The 20,757-nt window shown below is 43.4% G+C and overlaps 1 protein-coding gene across 2 annotated transcripts in view; it reads left to right on the forward strand.

The window, feature by feature from the left end:
* The window catches only part of LOC112231719 (RING finger protein 24), a 53,782-nt gene that overhangs the window by 13,048 nt on the left and 19,977 nt on the right, over positions 1-20,757 (forward strand). The window contains exons 1-2 of one of the 2 annotated variants that reach the window (XM_024398447.2): positions 10,785-10,947; positions 15,640-15,789. In XM_024398447.2, coding sequence (XP_024254215.1) covers positions 10,931-10,947; positions 15,640-15,789 — 167 coding nt within the window. In that variant the 5' untranslated portion in view covers positions 10,785-10,930. Of the gene's footprint in view, positions 1-10,784; positions 10,948-15,639; positions 15,790-20,757 lie in introns of those variants that run through there. The other variant, XM_024398448.2, reaches the window with a different exon arrangement.

Consider the following 20,757-nt stretch of genomic DNA (forward strand, 5'->3'; position numbering starts at 1 on the left):
CTAATGTTTAGAATTTATTACTAGACAATTGACAAATTCTACTGCACAAAAGCATGCCATGTCGTTATAGTCAGAAGTATGTACATTTGGGCCTACTTTTAATCTGTCTGTCTGCATATTTCAAGCCATGGTATATGAGGAAGCAGTGAGATACCTGATGAGTTGACGATACTTTCCTTGTCAATCATCTTGGAAAGCGGGCGTGGCAATGGGCACAGTCGGCACAGCTGAATTTACGAGGCCCCGCATCTTGACGGTGTAGAGACATTTTTTTTCACGCCCATTTCCTGTAATTCTAATACTTTCTCCATGGAGCTGAACTTTTTGCAGTTTTAAAGCAAATTTTCAGGAATTCTGCACATTTAGAATTGACAGAAAATGTTGCCGTTTTTAAAACAAATTTCCTGCAATTCTATGTATTTGGCCTTGGCTAATGGTGTGCTATTTTGCTCAAACATAATAACAAAACCAATACTGCTAAATTAATTGTTTTTGTCATTTTCAATTCTCCCTGACTGTCTAGTTTTTATTTTGGTGATTTTTAGTTCTCAAAGATTATATTATAAAAAAATATATATATATATATATATATTTTTTTATATATATATCGTCATTGTTTCTACATACTTTATCTGGTTTTAGTCATTTAAGTTTACACCGTGATTTATTATTATTATTATTAATACAGCGGCCCGAAAAAAACGCTAAGGATTTCAATGGCAGAAACATCCCTGAGGTTGACCTTGTTCGCTCTTATTGAAATGCATTCTCTACCCTTCGCCACCACATCTCCATCTCTGGAACTAAAGTTAGTCTGACCTAGTTTATTGCAGAACTTGGCATCAACTGTGCAGAAAAACAAGCATTATTTTTTTCGCAATACATATTTCAGCGCCTGAGGGAACAGCGCTGTTATGTTTTCTCCCCGAATCGCTATGACACCTATTTAACGCTATAGCAGTGTCGCTCCCCCTCGGTGAACAAAACCAATCACCCATATTGTCCCGCTGGCCAATAGAGAACAAAGTGGAGTTTTTCCGAAGGTTTCCCCTTTTAGGAAGAGACTAAATGACAGAAGTATAGGATGTGTCCCGTGGTAAGCTTTGTGAGTCTTCTGCATTAGGGCTGACTTGACTGGGTCGGTTTGCAGATTAGCTCACCACTGTTGTCACAATGATTAGGAACAATGCTATATACTTTTAGCCTAAGCTGTGATGATTCCAATTACTTCTAAAGCCCTGATAATGCTACTACCACCATGTCAGGAATTTGGGCTTCAAGCTCAATTAAACAATGGCTGACTGATTTGTGTGTGTATAGTAGTGGTGAGTCGTGATGGGCAGCTTTTTGAACAGCCCCATGCCTGCCTGCCTGCTGCCGCTTATGGAGCGCTGCCTTCTGCCCGAGGCCTCTGGTTTGGTGTTGCCCTTTGGCATGTTAAGTTTAAAATGTGCAAATCATGGCTGGCTGTAGCTGCCAGTGGAAATTTCCACGTCAGAATCAGATAGTGGACTTTGTTTCGGGTGCTGGGGGCTCGTCACAAGCCCTCTGTAAATTGGCTGGTGGTGTTGGTGGTGTTGCGAAACACTGCAAACGGTCAGCTATTTTAATACAAAAGAGAGGAGGGGGGGGTGTCTTACAAAAGCATGTGTTCTGAACCAAAACTATACAACTGGAGTTAGTTAAAAAAAGCAGTTCTACAAAAAGGTATTTTGGCTCCTTGATTTCTCATAAGAGGGTGAAAGCCCGATTTTAGTGTGTGAACGTGTTACACTACTGTCTACGATAATTAGTGAACTACTGTAGTGACTTTTTGCTTGCTGATGTTCCTTCATAATGTATCAACCTACCATGTTTTGTCGGTTGGGCCCACCGAAAGTCTAATTGTTTGATGAATCTCTTCCAATGAGTGTAATCAAACCACCATGAAGACCATTTACAATAGGATATGAATACAAATGAAAACATGTTGTGATCTTGTGTTTCCTAATCATGCAGTAGTGACAGCCGGTTTCCCGTCAATCCCGCATAATGTTGTTGCGACAGAGAATTATTTGTCCTCTAGCAAAACTAGTATTGATCAAACACTGTAAGAGATCTTCAGGAAAACCCCCAGCTAAATGTCTTTTGTCTGAATGTCAAGGGTGTGTTCTCTGCCCTCTCCTGTACTCCCTGTTCACCCACGACTGTGTGGCCATGCACGCCTCTAACTCAGTTCGCAGACGACACAACAGTAGTGGGCTTGATCAACAACAATGACGAGACAGCCTACTGGGAGGAGGTGAGGGCCCTCGGAGTGTGGTGTCAGGAAAACAACCTCTCACCCAAAGTTTACAAAAGGAGATGATCATGGAGGGCGCACAGCAGAGGGCGCACCCCCCTATCCACATCGACGGAACAGCAGTGGAAAGTTTTAAGTTACTGGGCGTATACATCAGACAAACTGAAATGGTCCACCCACACAAAGTGTGGAGAAGGCGGCGCAACAGCGTCTCCTCAACCTCAGGAGGCTGAAGAAATGTGGCTTGTCACCCAAAACCCTGACAAACTTTTACAGATACACAATCGAGAGCATCCTGTTGGGCTGTATCACAGCCTGGTACGGCAACTGCTCCACCCTTAACCGCAAGGCTCTCCAGAGGGTAGTGAGGTCTGCACAACGCATCACCAGGGGCAAACTACCTGCCCTCCATGACACCTACAGCACCCGATGTCACAGGAAGGCCAAAAAGATCATGAAGGACAACAACCACCCGAGCCACTGCCTGTTCACACCGCTATCATCAAGAAGGCGAGAGGTGCATGCTGCCTACATGGAGACCCAATCACTGGTCAATTTAATAAGTGGATCACTAGTCACTTTAAATAATGCCACTTTAATAATGTTTACATATCTTACATTACTCATATCACATGTATATACTGTATTTTATACCATCTACTGCACATTGCCTATGCCGCTCGGCCATTGCTCATCCATACACTTATATGTACCTATTCTCATTCACCCCTTTTAGATTTGTGTGTATTAGGTAGTTTTTGGGAATTATTAGATTACTTGTTAGATATTACTGCACTGTTGGAACTAGAAGCACAAGCATTTAGCTACACTCGCATTAACATCTGCTAACCATGTGTATGTGACCAATAAAATTTGATTTGACATTCTGGTTATTGACCATTGGGGGGGGGTTGGTAAATGGATTCTGTGTCTAGATAAGCCACTGACTTACCCTGCTTTGGACCATTCCTGTTGCTTAGTATTAGGCCCTGCCCAATGCAATGGAAAATTACTGGAAAGATGCAATGAGGGTTCTTCTTTCACTTTCTGACTATCTACTTGGCTGGCTATCTGGTGGGAGGGACTTCCAGGCACCTCTAATTTTAGGTCCAGTGTAAGGCAATGTGCTCTGGTCTGGGGTTCCTTAGTTTGCCGGAACGGCACGGCTCAGAGTGGATATGGTATTACGGCCCCATGCCGGCTTGTAATGTGATTTGAGAAAGCCACAGGTTATGCAAGGGAGAAAAGGAGGGCCATTTTTGTTAGAGCCTTTCAAAGGGCATTTTGGGTTGTGGCGTATTCAGACAGATTGAGGTATGAAAGCAGTGATTTTTCAACACTTGTGTCAAATTGAGCCGTTACATTTATTGCTGGGGGGGGGGTGCACACTAAAGATAGCGCCTTCATGGCCGTATTAATTAGATAACCAACAGTTTAAATGGTACAGCTTGCCAGTAAACCACCACTTCCCTCCAGAAATAAGGAAATGAACTTGCCCAATAATCCCCGGACTACTCACTTGGCACCTAACATCCTACCGTGTGGGCGGTTACTCTGGTGCAATCCAGGAACCAGCGGGCAGCGCCATGTGACCAACGCATGGCGGCAACAAGGGGAAAACTACTGAGGCCTCACCCTGAGGTCACCCAGTCCCAGCCAAGGTAATCAGATCCCTTATCCCTGGGCATACTCTAAGCAACGGTTTCTCATACTCGTCCTGGGAACCTCAGGCGATCCACATATTTAATATATTCCAGTACGAACACACCTGATTCAGCTTGTCAACAAGCCATCATCATCGAGCCCTTAACCAGGTGTGCAAGCGGTGGAATAGATCAAATGTGGGAAACTGTCAATGCACCCAAGGACGTGTTTGAGAAACACCACTTTAACTAGAGAAACGGCCTTCCCTCAGTGCTGGTGTAATTAAAGATCTTGTTTCTCTGCAGCCAATACATGTCTGACTGGGACTTCATGGTTGAGTCTGTGGCATAAGAAATGCACCCTCTTTTGCATGTGTATTTGTGTAGTCAAACTTTTGTTCAGGTCAAGGCTTTGAGATTGGTCACATCTTTCAGTGTTGTCTGACTAGACTAAATTGTAATCAATAAAGCAGGCTAGTTTTTATTGAAAGCCAGTTTGGCATTAACTATGCTTTGGCTACTGTATGTTTTGGCATTAGCTAGGCTAGGTGTTGTTTAAGTGTTTTGGCCCATCTATTTCCCCTTAAGATGATTTGTGAACAGTCTTGTGGATTGGCAGCTGGTTGGTGGCTGCTGGGCAATGGCTGAGAGGCACTCCAGAGAGTGTGTGTGTGTGTGTGTGTGTGCAAACACAAGGCATGTCTTCCTATACAACACTTCTGAATCGCATACTGTGGTTTTATGGTGCTTAACCAAATACATTTAAATTGTTTGAGCATTCGTTTGGACTATTTTGTTGAAACAAATCGGTTCAGTAACCCCATACCTTATAATTGCCAAATGTCCAATTTCCGTATGAAACGTGGTCAAAGACTTCGCTCAAGCCACGTTGGAGGGCTTATTGAAATCAATGTACGATGGGATTACACAGAGGGCAAAGAATTTATCTTCAAACCAGAACTGGTTTCACTTTCACTGTCCAGCAGGAATCTCCATTGCTGTAACCTCCTGAGGACACCCAGGACAAGCTGGAGCAGGGGAGTAGAAGAAGGTCTAGAAGAGTAAATTACTGTAAGAAAAGCCCTGTGGAAGAACTTCGAGCTGTTCTGGGGCTTGTGGGAAGAGGGTGTTGGTTGTGTCATTTGAGACCTCCACTTGAGGAATCTTTCAAAACACGTCTCTGCTTAACTACAACCTACATCAGAGGGCCTATCGTCGAAATGTGGCTGCTGGTTTTCGTGGAAATGTCAGCAAATTAGTTTAGTCTAAATAAATAATTCAATATGGAATGAAACCTGAAAGACACTGCAAGCCTTAAAGACTAAAAAATATCTGTCTATTATTTATTCTTTACAAATGTTAAGAGCCTTGCCAAATAGAGAGAGCCCTCACCTTATCTAACCTCACAAAGCGCTTAGGCTACATAGCTTCTCAAAGGTTAGCCTTTGAAACAAAGAGCCAACAACCAAAAGCCTTTTTTGCCTTGTCGTTGTCTCACCTTAAATCACACTCTCTCAAAACGAGTTGGCTATCAGTTCTCCGCTTCTCACATTGCAGAGTGCGTCGTGTTCTCTCTCGGTCTATTTTTAAGGCTTTATCATCCTCGGTGAGCCTTGTATAAGTCTCCTCTGAGAGAGGCACGACCGACATGTTGAAATGCGAACTACTACTGTAAGGATGGACCCGTTACCTCATAGAACTATGAGAGGGCAAAGCCTTTGTTCCTCCCATTAAAATGCTTTTGGCTGAACTGGCCTTGGCATAGTTAGCGAGAATATACGGCCTATATTGAGCAGATATAGGCTAGTCTGTAAGCACAATCCCATTTCCCTCTCCTCCTCAAGCCTGTCTCCAGTCGACTATGAGCTGTGGGTTTGTTGTGTATTGTCCTGGCTGAGAGGGCCTTCCAGTTTGAAGGGAGGATAGGCTAGATGGGAGGGGTTTTTAGATGCTCTGATAGATTTTGGATTGGAACCAGTCTGAGGTGGATGGAGTGTTGAGTAAAGGAGAAGAAGTAGCTAGGGAATTTTCAGGTCCTTTTTGTAGGATATTTTAGGTACTTTTCTGTGATGAGATCTGATGACATTTAGGTGCTTTCCTTTTGAGGGCAGTGGTGTGTCAGCGGTAGATTCTGTAATTTATACAGTCAATAGTCCTCTGTCTCTGACTGTCAGTTCAATTGGCTTTGTTCTGGCACCGTGTGAGGCAAATTAAGTGTACTTTGGATTTTTCCCCTCTCAAAGTGGCCTGATTCAGTACAAACAAGGGAAATGTGAATAAAGGTCCACGTTGTGAGGTCCGTTGATCCCTGGAGTGAGTGTGTGTTTATTTGTAGGCATTTGTGTGTTCCAGGCCCACAGAGTAACTGGCTGTAGGCCGTAGTCTCCCTAGCTGTCAGTGCCCATTTGATAGTAGATGTCTCTCTGTCTGTTTGCTCCTTCAGTGAATGACCGTCGCTGTCAGTGCTGAGAGGCACAGGCTCTGGACCAGTATCTCCACTTCCTGGGCTTCTTCGACCTCCTGTAAGGATGTGCTTAGAGACGGAGAGCTCCCAGTGATGAAAGAAGAAAAAGTCTTTTTAGAGGGTAGTCGGTGTCAGAATTTAAAAGGGATGAATTAGGACTGCCAATAGTCTGAGTATTTTCTTCTCATTTCTTTGCTCCATTCAATAGCAGGACAACATACAGCCCTGAGTGACACCTGAAACGCGCCTTTGTGACGACGTCGGGTTGTTTACCGCGGCGGGGTAGGGTTACCGGGCCGACGGGGTGTACCCGGGACCATCTAGCTAAGCGAATCCTGATACTGTCCATTAGCAGGGGGATGATGGTCAAGAGCCGCCTGCGACACAACGAGGGGAGGAAGGGGTTCTGGGAGGGATTCTATAAATCACTCTGGACGAGATCCCCAAGAGAGACCTTTAAAATCCGCTCTTCCCTGCCCCGTTCCCCAACCCCCTCCTTACCCCGTCCCACCCTACTTGAACAGCCACTAGGCTACTTAGCTGCTACATTGACATTTACAGTAGCAAGAAAGAGTATGTGAACCCTTTAGAAATACCTGGATTTCTGCATAAATTGGTCATAAAATTTGATCCGATTATCATCTAGGTCACAACAACAGACAAACACAGTCGGCTTAAATGAATAACAAACAATTATACGTTTTCATGTCTTTATTGAACACACCGTGTAAACATTCACAGTGCAGGGTGGGAAAAGTATGTGAACCCTTGGATTTAATAACTGGTTGACCCTCCTTTGGGAGCAATAACTTCAACCAAACGTTTTCTGTAGTTGCGGATCAGACCTGTACAACGGTCAGGAGGAATTTTGGACCATTCCTCTTTACAAAACTGTTTCAGTTCAGCAATATTCTTGGGATGTCTGGTGTGAACTGCTCTCTTGAAATCATGCCACAGCATCGCAATCGGGTTGAGGTCAGAACACTGTTGTTGATTTACTTCTGTGTTTTGGGTCGTTGTGCTGTTGCATCACCCAACTTCTGTTGGCGGACAGATAGCCTAACATTCTCCTGAAAAATGTCTTGATAAACTTGGGAATTCATTTTTCCGTCATTGATAGCAAGCTGTCCAGGCCCTGAGGCAGCAAAGCGGCCCCAAACCATGATGCTCCCTCCACCATACTTTACAGTTGGGATGAGATTTTGATGTTGGTGTGCTGTGCCTTTTTTTTGTGTGTTCCTTCCAAACAATTCCATACATCTGTCCACAGAATATTTTGCCAGTAGCGCTGTGGAACATCCAGGTGCACTTTTGCAAACTTCAGACGTGCAGCAATGTTTTTTTGGACAGCAGTGACTTCCGTGGTGTTCTCCCATGAACACCATTCTTGTTTAGTGTTTTACGTATGTAGACTCGTCAAGAGAGATGGTAGCATGTTCCTCAGATTTCTGTAAGTCTTTAGCTGACACTCCAGGATTCTTCTGAACCTCATTGAGCATTCTGCTCTTGCATCTTTTGCATCTTCATCTTTGCAGGACGGCCACTCATAGGGAGAGTAGCAACAGTGCTGAACTTTCTCCATTTTATAGACAATTTGTCTTACCGTGGACTGATGAACATCAAGGTTTTTAGAGATACTTTTCTAACCCTTTCCAGCTTTATGCAAGTCAACAATTCTTAATCTTAAGTCTTCTGAGATCTGTTTTGTTCGAGGCATGGCTCACATCAGGCGATGCTTCTCGTGAATAGCAAACTAATATTTTGTGAGGTTTTTTTTATAGGGCAAGGCAGCTCTAACCAACATTGCCAAATCTCTTCTCATTGATTGGACTCCAGGTTAGCTGACTCCTGACTCCAATTAGCTTTTGGAGAAGTCATTAGCCTAGGGGTTCACATAATTTTTCCAACCTACACTGTGAATGTTTAAATGATGTATTCAATATAGACAAGAAAAATACAATAATTTTGTGTTATTAGTGTAAGCACAGTTTGTCTATTGTCAATTTATGCAGAAATCCAGTTAATTCCAAAGGGTTCACATACTTTTTCTTGCCACTGTAGGCCAAGACCTGAACCTCCAGATCTTACATCAATTGAATCAAAGCCGTGTCCTGTATGTCCTCTGTGTGTCACCACACGTGGTGAAAACGTAGCTTTTTAATCAACTTAACATCAATCATAAATCATGCCTAACTGTAATAGGCTAGATTTTGGGGAATGTAGTGGTAAGAAGTCCACCATTTTGTGATGATAGTCAGGGGCCGAGGACAGTTGGTCAGGGACTGAAATGGTCTTTTGTATCCAAGTCCTCTTGTTGCTAGCCTGTTAGTCAGTGTAAAAAAAAAAACAGATCGGCTAAGCTTTAATGACCGCAAATCGCCTAATGGTCAATCCATAAAACTCTGAAAAAAATCAGAGTATGCTACCCGGGGCACCAGTCGTAAAAAAAAAACTGCTCCTCCACACACACCTTCTAGTCTACCTCAGTCAGAAGTTATAACAGACCCTTCATAAAGAAATTAGTGATCATATCTGAGTGCTGCTTGCCTGCCATGGCATTGGCACCCACCCAACAACGTTTACACGGTGGGTGTTGCATAATGACGCGTGGCTCTGCCAGTCCGGACAGAAACAGCCTTTGTCTCAGCAAGCTTGCGCAGGCTCGTGTGTGTGTGTGTGTGTGTTTCTCAACATTGTTCGGAGGGAGAGAGTTCCACTGCCGGATCCAGCTAGAGCCACAGCAGAACTAGTCTTAGGGTGAGCCAAGCCAAGCCCATTCCAAACAAGGCAATAGTGGAGCTAATTGTTATCCATCTGGACTAAATATATGAACTCAGCAAAAAAAGAAACGTCCCTTTTTCAGGACCCTGTCTTTCAAAGAAAATTAGAAAAAATCCAAATAACTTCACAGATCTTAATTTTAAAGGGTTTAAACACTGTTTCCCATGCTTGTTCAATGAACCATAAATAATTAATGAACATGCACCTGTGGAATGGTCATTAAGACACTAAAAGATTAGGCAATTAAGGTCATAGTTATGGAAACTTAGGACACTAAAGGGGCCTTTCTACTGACTCTGAAAAACACCAAAAGAAAGATGCCCAGGGTCCCTGCTCATCTGCGTGAACGTGCCTTAGGCATGCTGCAAGGGGGACTGCAGATGTGGCCAGAGCAATAAATTGCAATGTCCGTACTGTGAGACGCCTAAGACAGCGCTGCAGGGAGAGGGGACGGACAGCTGATCGTTCTCGCAGTGGCAGACCACTTGTAACAACACCTGCACAGGATCGGTACATCCGAACATCACACCTGAGAGACCGGTACAGGATGGCAAGAACAACTGCCCGAGTTACACCAGGAACGCACAATCCCTCAATCAGTGCTCAGACTCTCTGCAATAGGCTGAGATGATGCTCTCGATGTTGCAGCTGTAGAACCTTTTGAGGATCTGAGGACTCATGCCAAATCTTTTTAGTTTCCTGAAGGGGAATAGGCTTTGTCGTTCCCTCTTCACGACTGTCTTCGTGTGTTTGGACTAGAGGTCGACCGATTAATTGGAATGGCCGATTTAATAAGGGCCGATTTTCACGTTTTCATAACAATCGGAAATAGTTTTTTTGGGGCGCTGTTTTGCCGTTTTAATTTTAATTTTATTTAACTAGGCAAGTCAGTTAATAACACATTCTTATTTTCAATGACGGCCTAGGAACAGTGGGTTAACTGCCTTGTTCAGGGGATGAGCGACAGATTTCGACCTTGTCAGCTCGGGGGAACCGATCTTGCAACCATTCAGAAGCTCTTTTTTTGCCGTAAGATACAGTGGCAGAAACATTATGTACAAAATCAGTTGCAAATAACACGAGAAAAAAAACACACATAATAGCACATTTGGTTAGGCGCCCGTTAAACTGCTGCCATTTTCTTCCGGCGCCATTTGCCTTCTCTTCCCTAACAGTTGAAACTCAACTCAAACATTGAAAAACAACCTAGCTTGTGAACAAAACAAGGTAAATAGCCAAGAAAAACAAGGACAGAGTCTCACTTCAGTAGACTTTAGTTTCAAGTAAATTAGACCTGCCACGGTGGCTGCTGGACCAAAAAGTTAATTTTAGGCCCTGGTCTGAACTTTGGGTTTAATTTTACCCCAGAGTTTGTGTGTTTGCTTCTGGGATGTGTATGTCAAAGGGCCATGTGGAACCAGTGTGTTTGGGAGTCCAGCTAAGTGGCGATAACCAGGCTTTCCAGTCGTGGTCTCGTTTTGATAGAAAGGTTGTGAGGTTGGCGTGGGGCCACGGCATACTAGCAGAGCAGGGGGGCAGATTTGAGCCCAACTGAGAGGGCAGCAGTGTTTATGACCGCATACCAGCCTAGCGGCTAAGCTAGGGAGACTGAGGGTGTTAAATTGTGATGGTGTTATTACTACCATTCGTGGTCGCAGTGTGTGTGACGAGGGGAAAAGGAAAATGAACAAAGGCTGAGCCTCTTCCCAGCGCTGCCGTTCTCAGAGTTATAGATTTAAAGATTGGGTTCCGCTCAACACTATGAAGGCACCACGTGGGTGAGTGTGTGTGTGTGTGTGTGGGTTAATGAGTGTGTCCTCTGGACGTAGACAGTGTGTGCGGAAGACAGGGTTTATGGTTTATTATGTCTGTTGGCTTGGCTGTATAGGGAGGAGTAACTGTAAACTCTCTGTGTGTGTGTGTGTGTGTGTGTGTGTGTGTGTAGAGTTGGGCTCTATCCAGTTTCCTACCTTCTTACTGTGCCTGTGCCATCCCAGGATATACATTATTACCGGTAGTGCACACAAGGGGTGCAGTTTTTTTCCAAATGTAAAATGTATTTACCAGGATGCTAACATGTACTAAGGAATCCCCATAGGGGATGCTAGGTAACTGCTAACGAGCGCATGCAAACATTTTCTACTAAGACATCTCATAAAGTAATGCAAGTATCTCTAAACACAGTTTGCAGCACACACAAAACAAATATTAGACCGCAGGGATCTTCATCTAGGAGGGGATTGTCTCTGTTGCTGTCACCAAGAAGCTTGATCTTGCAAGCTAACGTTGGCCATTTAGAAAAACCCAGCTGGAATGAGTTCATTTGGCACATCTTAGATAGTTAACTTAATAGTTATAAAATATATCAGTTTTGAATTTCATACAAGTGTAACTTGTTCACCTCACTTCAGTTGCGCCGCAGGAGTGACTCACCTCAAGAAGCTCCCGTTTTGCTTGTTGTGCATCTTTGTAAACAAACACACTTGACTGGCTTAAAACAGCTGTTTTGGGAAACTAGTACCGGTAAGCTTCATAATGAAAAATGATCTAACAGGCGAACTGATGAACGTGATCTGCTTTGTCTATTTTCTAGTGCACAGGTTGACTGCAGGTATTTATTTAAAATGGACAAATATTCAGATTTATATATATATATATTTTTAATGTATTGGAAAATCCATACAGAGGATTTTTCTAAATTCCCGGGATACGGTAACTATGGTATACCACCCAACCCTTTAAAATAAAAGAGAGCCGCACACTCTTAACAGTATAGCAACGTTTCGACAGCCAAGCTGTCTTCATCAGGTTATAATCACAAACACTGCGGGATGACTCGTTTATGTAGTGTCAAAAGTGTCTAATCATGGCCAAGAGTGCCCTAATCATTGGTTAATTATCAAATATTAAAATGGCATACAAAGAACAGCATACAAACAACAAATGGATAGCATATGATCATAAATAAATTTTCGACTACACAAGCTTACAAACAATTGCAATGGCAAAGTCCCAATAATCACAAGAATGGCTTCAGATCAAAGTCTACGTTGAGACCGAAGGCAGCAAGGGTCTTTAAGTTAAAGATCCAGGCAGCCTCTCGTTTTAACAATAAATTATCAAGGTCACCACCTCTCCTAGGGAGGGTGACATGTTCGATGCCAATATAACGCAGAGACGAAATCGAGTGGCCTGCCTCCAGGAAGTGGGTCGCAACTGGGTAAGTAACGTTTTTACACCTAATGGGTGCTACGATGCTCTGAGATACGTACTTTTAATTCACGCTTTGTTTTACCCACATCATCTTTACCACAAGGACAAGTTATAAGATAAATGACTGCCTTAGTGGAGCACGTAATAACACCTTTGATTGGGATCGATTTCCCTGTTTGTGGGTGTTTGAAGGATCTACATTTATAAGTGCCATTGCATTGAGCACAGCCATTACATTTGTAGTTTCCATCCAGTAGGGGCGCAAATAGACGTTGTTCAGGAATATCTTGGGGTGGTAAATCAGTGTACCAATTGGTCTCTGAGATTTCTGCCCCGCGAGAATACGACCAAGGAAAGGTTCGAAAACCCATTACCAAGACTATCATCGGATTTTAGAATGTGCCAATTCCCTTAATTGTTCAGAACGCTTTGAATAGCGGGTAGTTAGAACACAAGAATGCGTCTTTTTCCGAGACTGACCCTGAAAAAGGTCATGTTTTTAATTTTCTCAATGGCAATATTAATCTGATCATTTTTGTAGCCCCTGATCTTTTTGTCTCAGATATATTTCTGTTGAAATCTGATTGTTTTTTGCAAATTCTTTTGATTCGACAGAATTGGCTGTAGGGCAAACTATTTTTCAAGGGAAGTGGGTGACAACTATCAGCCCTCAACAAACTGTTACGATCAGTAGGCTTCCTGTAAAGATCAGTGTATAGAACATTATCTTCACACAAGATCAGAAGATCAAGAAAACTGATTTGACGTATCAGATTGCATAGTAAATCTCAAATGATTAGAACAGGAGTTAAGAAAAGCAAAAAAAAAAAAATGTGTGTGTGTAAAAATGATGTTTTTTCCCAAGTGCAATATTTAGATGTGTGTGTGGTCACAAGCGTTCTATTATAAAGGCTGCCTTGGCTAACTGCAATATTAGTGTATTGTTTTTGTTTTTTTCAAGACTTGGGTCAATTGCAGTAAAGTCTAGGCAACAAATAACATTGGATTGCTTGCTTTACATTTTTTAGCTGTGAGTTAGGTTCACATTAAGCACTTTTTATTTTACACACACACAATTCTTTGTTGTTTAATTAGTTAAAACCTGCATTTCCCCATAGAAGGGATTTTTTGCATGTTTCGGTGCAACAAAATAAAGTGACACCTTTTTTGGGCCCTCGCCAGTTTGCATCCCTGCAGACTGCCAGATGGTGAAGCGTGATTCATCATTCCAGAGAACGCTTTTCCACTGCTCCCAATGGCGGCGAGCTTTACACCACTCCCGCCGACGCTTGGCACTGTGCATGGTGATCTTAGGCTTGTGTGTGGCTGCCCTGCTATGGAGACTCATTTCATGAAGCCCCCGACGAACAGTTCTTGTTCTGACATTGCTTCCAGAGGCAGTTTGGAACTCGGTAGTGCGTGTTATAACCAAGGACAGACGACTTCAGCACTCGCCGGTCCTTTTCTGTGAGCTTGTGTGGCCTACCACTTTGCAGCTGAGTCGTTGTTGCTCCACTTCACAATAACAGCACGTACAGTTGACCAGGTCAGAAATTTGACGAACTGACTTGTTGGAAAGGTGACGGTCTCCTGTTGAAAGTCACTGAGCTCTTCAGTAAGGCCATTCTACTGCTCGATTTTATACACCTGTCAGCAATGGGTGTGGCTGAAATAAGGTGTCCACTAATTTGAAAGGGTGTCCACATACTTTTGTGTATAGATAGATCTATAACTCACGTTTATACACTGTCATTCGCATGGAAAGCATGTCTAAGAAGCAGTATGTGCGCTGTTTTTGATGCTTTCCGTGTTTATGTTCTTCTGTGTCTTTTACTTTCGAATTTGTACACTAGCTTCAAACCACTGAAAATACAATATTTTTGGTTACTGAAAATATATTTTACAGCGATTTTAGATGGTACAATGATTCTCTACACCCCTCAAACTCTTATGGACCAAGTGGCGCAGCGGTCTATGGCACTGGCGTCACTCTGTCCCTAAGAGTGTAAGGGGTGTAGAAAATCATTGTACCATCCAAATCGCTGTGAAATCTCTTTTGTCTGGCGCAGCGGTCTAAGGCACTGCATCGCTGTGCTAGAGGCGTCGCTACAGACCCAGGTTCGATCCCAGGCTGTATCACAGCCGGCCATGATTGGTAGCCCCATAGGGCGGCGCACAATTGGCTCAGCGTTGTCCGGGTTAGGGGAGGGTTTGGCCGGGGTAGGCAGTCATTGTAAATAAGAATTTGTTCTTAACTGACTTGCCTAGTTTAAATCAGGTCCTGATTTAGAGGGGAACAGTGAAAAATTGCAGTGGATCTAGCTTCGAGGTCCAGAATTGAATTTATTTATTATTTAAACTTTATTTGACCTGGGACACTAGGTGGGTGCAATTATTTATCAGGTAGAACAGAAAACCAGCAGGCTCCGGACCTCGTAGGATTAGAGACAAATACCCCTGCTCTACACTTTTGTATTGTTACATCAACTGAAATTAGGTGAACTAATCGAATTTTAGCAACCAGGAAATGGTGTTGCACCTTTTAAGATCGAGTGGTTTTGACCATTTTGGAGATTTTTACAGCGTGAGCTTCTCTTCTCATCCCACTTCAACCTGCAGTGCTATTATGGTGGTGATCTTGAACAATAAAATCTAATGTAAGCCCCGATCAGCAGGTATAGCCAGATGAGAGTTGTCTCCGGTAGGTAAAACACCATTTTCAACAGCGCATTTGTTAACAACAACCTAGGAAATTACATTGTCACTGTACTAATAAAGACGAATATTGCTCAATCCATTTTACAAGCATTCGAATGCTGAAGGTGCCGCAGTGATGTGCAAGATCTGGAATAGGCCTACCTCAGATATTACGCAACTAACAAATGTATATGATCACGGTGGCCTGTTCTCTTCAATTCACCCTACCTATTGTCATCATGTGGCAGGCTGGAAGCCTTATTTTTTTTTTTTTTTTTTACCTTTTATTTAACTAGGCAAGTCAGTTAAGAACAAATTCTTATTTTCAATGACGGCCTAGGAACAGTGGGTTAACTGCCTGTTCAGGGGCAGAACGACAGATTTGTACCTTGTCAGCTCGGGGATTTGAACTTGCAACCTTTCGGCTGCTAGTCCAACGCTCTAAGATTTCTGCTGGCTATGAGAAATTGTCCAGTACTCTCAGCCCAATAGTCACATACAGTCCTGTGGTCAATCTATCACTTTATCACATCCCCTAATTCATCTCTCTCTCGTTGCAGGATATCCATGAGCTCCGATTTCCAGCACTACAGTTTCAGGATGCCTAATATCGGGTTTCAGAACCTTCCTCTCAACATCTACATTGTGGTGTTTGGGACCGCCATCTTTGTCTTCATTCTCAGCCTTCTCTTCTGTTGCTACTTGATAAGGTATGATCCACACTGCTACCTCCTAGTTGACATAGGCTAGTTTCTATAGTCTCCTTTGAAAATCTAGATTTGTTTTTAGGTTTCCTTGCACCGGTGCCAGACAGTGTAGATTCTGGGTTATGACATTTGTTTGTGACCCCATATTTGACATCAACAGAGCCTCACTCCAATGTTTACGGTGGCCATTTTTTAAAATGCTAGCACACTAAGTGTAATAAACCACAGATTCTTAAAAGCTGATTGATGTAGGCTGAATCTATTTCCTCGAGAATTACTTGCCATATCCAATTTTGAGTTACCAGTGTTTTTAATCTCAATCCCAGTGGTCAAAAAATTACTTTGTTTTTCCCATATGAGATGCAGCATTTTCACTGTAACCTCATTGGTTATTGATATACCCACACCAATAGGTTAGATGTTAAATACACCCAGACTGCGAGTGAATTCAGTCATACACATTTCTAAAAAGGCCTTGCTCGGGTGTCATTACTCTGCCAGTACATTGGCTCCGGTCTTATGTTGGATGCCATTCGAGCGTCGTACTCAAGCCCCCCATTTCAACTCCCAGGATGGTATGTCCCACCATGTGATGGTCTGCTCTGTTTACAACAACACTGTGCGTCCCAAATGGCACCCTATTCCCTACATAGTGCAATACTTTTGTCCAGGCTGCCTATGAACACGGCTTTCTCCCAAACACAAGTAGCCTAGCCGTGCTGTTTTACAAGACCTCGGTGTACTAGAGGGACTATTTGTGTCTTTCAGTCCAAGCAGTGCATGTTTCTCTCTCAACATATTTCCCCTATGAAAGAGGGTGATGTTTTTAATACAGCTTTAAGCCAATATAACGTGAGAACAGAGGGATAAACAGCATAAGAGAGGAGAGGAACACAGACAGGTGGTACAGCTTGGGAGAGAAGGACACTTCTTTCATCCCTCTCTCCACCATGTCAGTGACTACGTGTCCCAAATGGCACCCTATTCCCTATATAGTTCACTACTTTTGACCAAAGCCCTATCGGCACTGGTCAAAAATAGCACACCATACAGTGGGGCAAAAAAGTATTGTCATCCACCAATTGCGCAAGTTCTCCCACTTAAAAAGATGAGAGAGGCCTGTAATTTTCATCATAGGTACACTTCAACTATGACAGACAAAATGAGAAAAAAATTGGATTTTTAATGAATTTATTTGCAAATTATGGTGGAAAATAAGTATTTGGTCACCTACAAACAAGCAAGATTTCTGGCTCTCACAGACCTGTAACTTCTTCTTTAAGAGGCTCCTCTGTCCTCCACTCGTTACCTGTATTAATGGCACCTGTTTGAACTTGTTATCTGTATAAAAGACACATGTCCACAACCTCAAACAGTCACACTCCAAACTCCACTATGGCCAAGACCAACGAGCTGTCAAAGGACACCAGAAACAAAATTGTAGACCTGCACCAGGCTGGGAAGACTGAATCTGCAATAGGTAAGCAGCTTGGTTTGAAGAAATCAACTGTGGGAGCAATTATTAGGAAATGGAAGACATACAAGACCACTGATAATCTCCCTCGATCTGGGGCTCCACGCAAGATCTCCCCCCGTGGGGTCAAAATGATCACAAGAACGTTGAGCAAAAATCCCAGAACCACACGGGGGGGGACCTAGTGAATGACCTGCAGAGAGCTGGGACCAAAGTAACAAAGCCTACCATCAGTAACACACCGCCAGGGACTCAAATCCTACAGTACCAGACGTGTCCCCCTGCTTAAGCCAGTACATGTCCAGGCCCGTCTGAAGTTTTGCTAGAGAGCATTTGGATGATCCAGAAGAAGATTGGGAGAATGTCATATGGTCAGATGAAACCAAAATATAACTTTTTGGTAAAAACTCAACTGACTAAATACTTTTTTGCCCCACTGTATAGGGGATTGGGAGTCATTTGGGACACAGAACAGGCTGTTCATCATTCACACTAGTTGACTTTGAAGACCTGAGCTGCTTTGCGCACAGGCAGAAACACAGAGGGTTAGCCAACATTTAGGCTGCTTTAACACGAGCAAAGGTGCTCATAATATAGGAGTTGCTAAACTGTGTTGCCAGCCTGCGATCATCAGATGTGATGATGAGACTAGAATTTGTGCATTTTCAGGCTCCCAGCATGCAACACTCAGCGGGGGTACCAGGCAATCTGGTAGTCCATCAGCTGCATATAAAAAAAAAAAATACTTGTGTCCACAGCAAATAAGGCTGGATTTGTCTGAAGTGTAAGCTCTGTTACCTAATGTGTTCAGGCTACAGGGTTTTGAACTCAAACTATGACCTAGCCTAACCTTTTGCGGCTCCAAACAAAGCTACCAAGGCTTTACAACCAACCAACGAGATGTAATGCACTAATTAACTGCAGCAGTGTTTTTAAAGTAGTTGAGAGCCCAGATGGACAGAATAGCGCCAGGTCTGTCTTACACTTAATGAAATGGCTTAAGTAACTGAAGCGAGTCCAATTATTAGCCAAAAGTAAATGCATGTTATCCAAGACAGGTCAATCATATTTGCTGTCATTAAGGCCTAAAAAAAACTCCTTTCTTGGTGGTCTCGATTTAATGAAACATTGGCATATTGGGTCTATATTCAATCTGGGTTGTTTTTAATTTCCTTTTGTTGTGTTTTATCATGTTCTTCTCAAATAAAAAAAAAGGCTTATAAAGGCTTATAAAGGCTTATAAAAAAAGATTCAACAGCACAGTTTGGAGACTTGATCATCTGAACTGGAATAAAAATCCCACCAGAAAAATAATATCCAGACTTGTTCTCCCCTGCTGAAACATTTTATAGAAACATCTATTAAAAACTGCTTAGCTGCATAATCACTACCACTACAACTCCCAACCTTAGAAGAGGCTTGTGTCGTGCCTCTCATGTTAAGTCCTTAGGCATCCTCTCTTCTCTTAGCTGGAAATGGGCGTCTGAGTAGATGTTGGTATAAATCCAGCACAGTTTATGCATGCTTCCAATTGGCATCCTATTTGCTATATAATGCACAACTTATATAATGCACAACTTTTTACTAGGGTCGATAGGGCTCTTAGCACTGAGTGGTTAACCAGCGCTCAACATGGCTGAACCGTGGACAACGAAATTAGTATTATCTCCTTAAAGAATGGCCCCTTCAATACGTTTGAAGTCCCAGACCTGGCTGTATTATATTGCTTGCGGAGATCTTATTGGCCCGCCACTCTAGCCCCACTGGTCCAATCACTGTAGTCCTGAGCACTGTTGCCATGGTGGACAACCATGGAACGTTCAAATGACGTTGGAACTCTGTAGCATTTCTCTTCTAAAGTAGTGAAAAGCCGCATCTCTCAACCCAAAATCACCCTGCCCTTTACCTAACCCGGCGGGGGAGATGGTAAGTGTGTTTCTGCTTTTGTTTCGTTGTTTTGGCCCCTCCCTCCTCAAGACAAACTATGAAATTGATGCAGTGTCACGATACAATTCTGTGAGGGAAAATGTGGTCGGATTACCAAGTAATTTATAGAAAAACGTTGTCCCAAATGGCACCCTATTCCCTATAGTGCACTACATTTGAGCAAGCAGAGCCCTATGGGCCCTAGTCAAAAGTAATGCACTGTATAGGGTGCCATTTGGGACAGTTTTTACTCTGAAAGGCTTCTGAAGATGCAGTCTCCCTTTCTAACACGTGACCCCCATGGTTCCCTAAACCACAAAACCACAAGGCCTCACTGGATAGGCTACACTTCCCATGTATATTAACACAGAATCATTTTGATTTTCCTTGACCCAGTTTCATTGCCTTTAGAGACCAATGGATGAAACACTGAACTTTAGCCCCCTTCACATCACACCGAGGCTCCAGTGTGGCGTTTCCCCTAGATACAGATCTAGGATCAGCTTCCCCCAATCCTAACCTTAACCATTAGTGGGGAAAATGCTGAACTACCCATAGATGCTCTTCTTGGGTCAACTTGACCCTACTCCTCACAGCCAGTCCACAGATGATCCTCTAAAAGCTGGACAAATACAGGAAAGGAGAGGGGAACGAGGCCAGTCGGGCTCTGGAGAGGACGTGTGAATGCTCGCTTTCCCGGTGTGACCCAAGCAAACACGGCCCGGACAGCTTGACATGAGGCTGAACGTCACAGGTAGACTCGACTCCCTCCTCTCGGTCAGTCCCGAAGTCCACACACATACGTGAAATAAGCCTGTGGCTGGCGAACACACCATACGTACACACACGTTGAGGAGTGTTTATGTTGCCCAGTTCTGTTTTAGGAGTCATTTACATTCTTTTGGTGTAGGAGTCCATGGAAAGATCACATCCCTAAGCACCACGTGGCCCTTCTGTGGTCTCCTGTACTAAATGTTACTGAAACTTTAATCTATCCCCCTCACTACCATGCTATCAGGGCCACTCATCAAATCAGCCCCTGACCCCTCACCTTTGACCCCTGACCTCTGCCCCTTGCCCAATGGGAATCTCTGCACCTTTACCCGCTGCTATTTTTCAGACGGTGTCAGTCTCTCGCCTAGAACTGTGCCGCTGTGTGTTACAGATCCCTCAGCCTCTCGCTCTGCTCCGAGAGGTTAAGGTTACTAGTAAACGGAGGTAAATCTTCAACACGTATGTCTCTTGATCACTTTCTCTTTTTCTCCCTGTTCTTTTTTTATACACTGAGTGCACAAAATATTAGGAACACGTTTCTAATATTGAGTTGCACCCCCTTTTTGCCCTCAGAACAGCCTCAATTCGTTGGGGCATGGACTACAAGGTGTCAAGCGTTCCACGGGGATGCTGGCCCTTGTTGACACAACTTAAGGAAGCGTTGGAGTTAAGTTGGCTGGATGTCCTTTGGGCGGTGGACCATTCTTGATAGACATGGGAAACTGTTGGGAAAAACCCAGCAGCAGTTCTTGACACACTCATCCCGGTGCGCCTGGCACATACCCTGTTCAAATGCA

The sequence above is a fragment of the Oncorhynchus tshawytscha genome, linkage group LG34 (genome assembly GCF_018296145.1).
Source record: "Oncorhynchus tshawytscha isolate Ot180627B linkage group LG34, Otsh_v2.0, whole genome shotgun sequence".
In the NCBI taxonomy this organism is placed as follows: domain Eukaryota; kingdom Metazoa; phylum Chordata; class Actinopteri; order Salmoniformes; family Salmonidae; genus Oncorhynchus; species Oncorhynchus tshawytscha.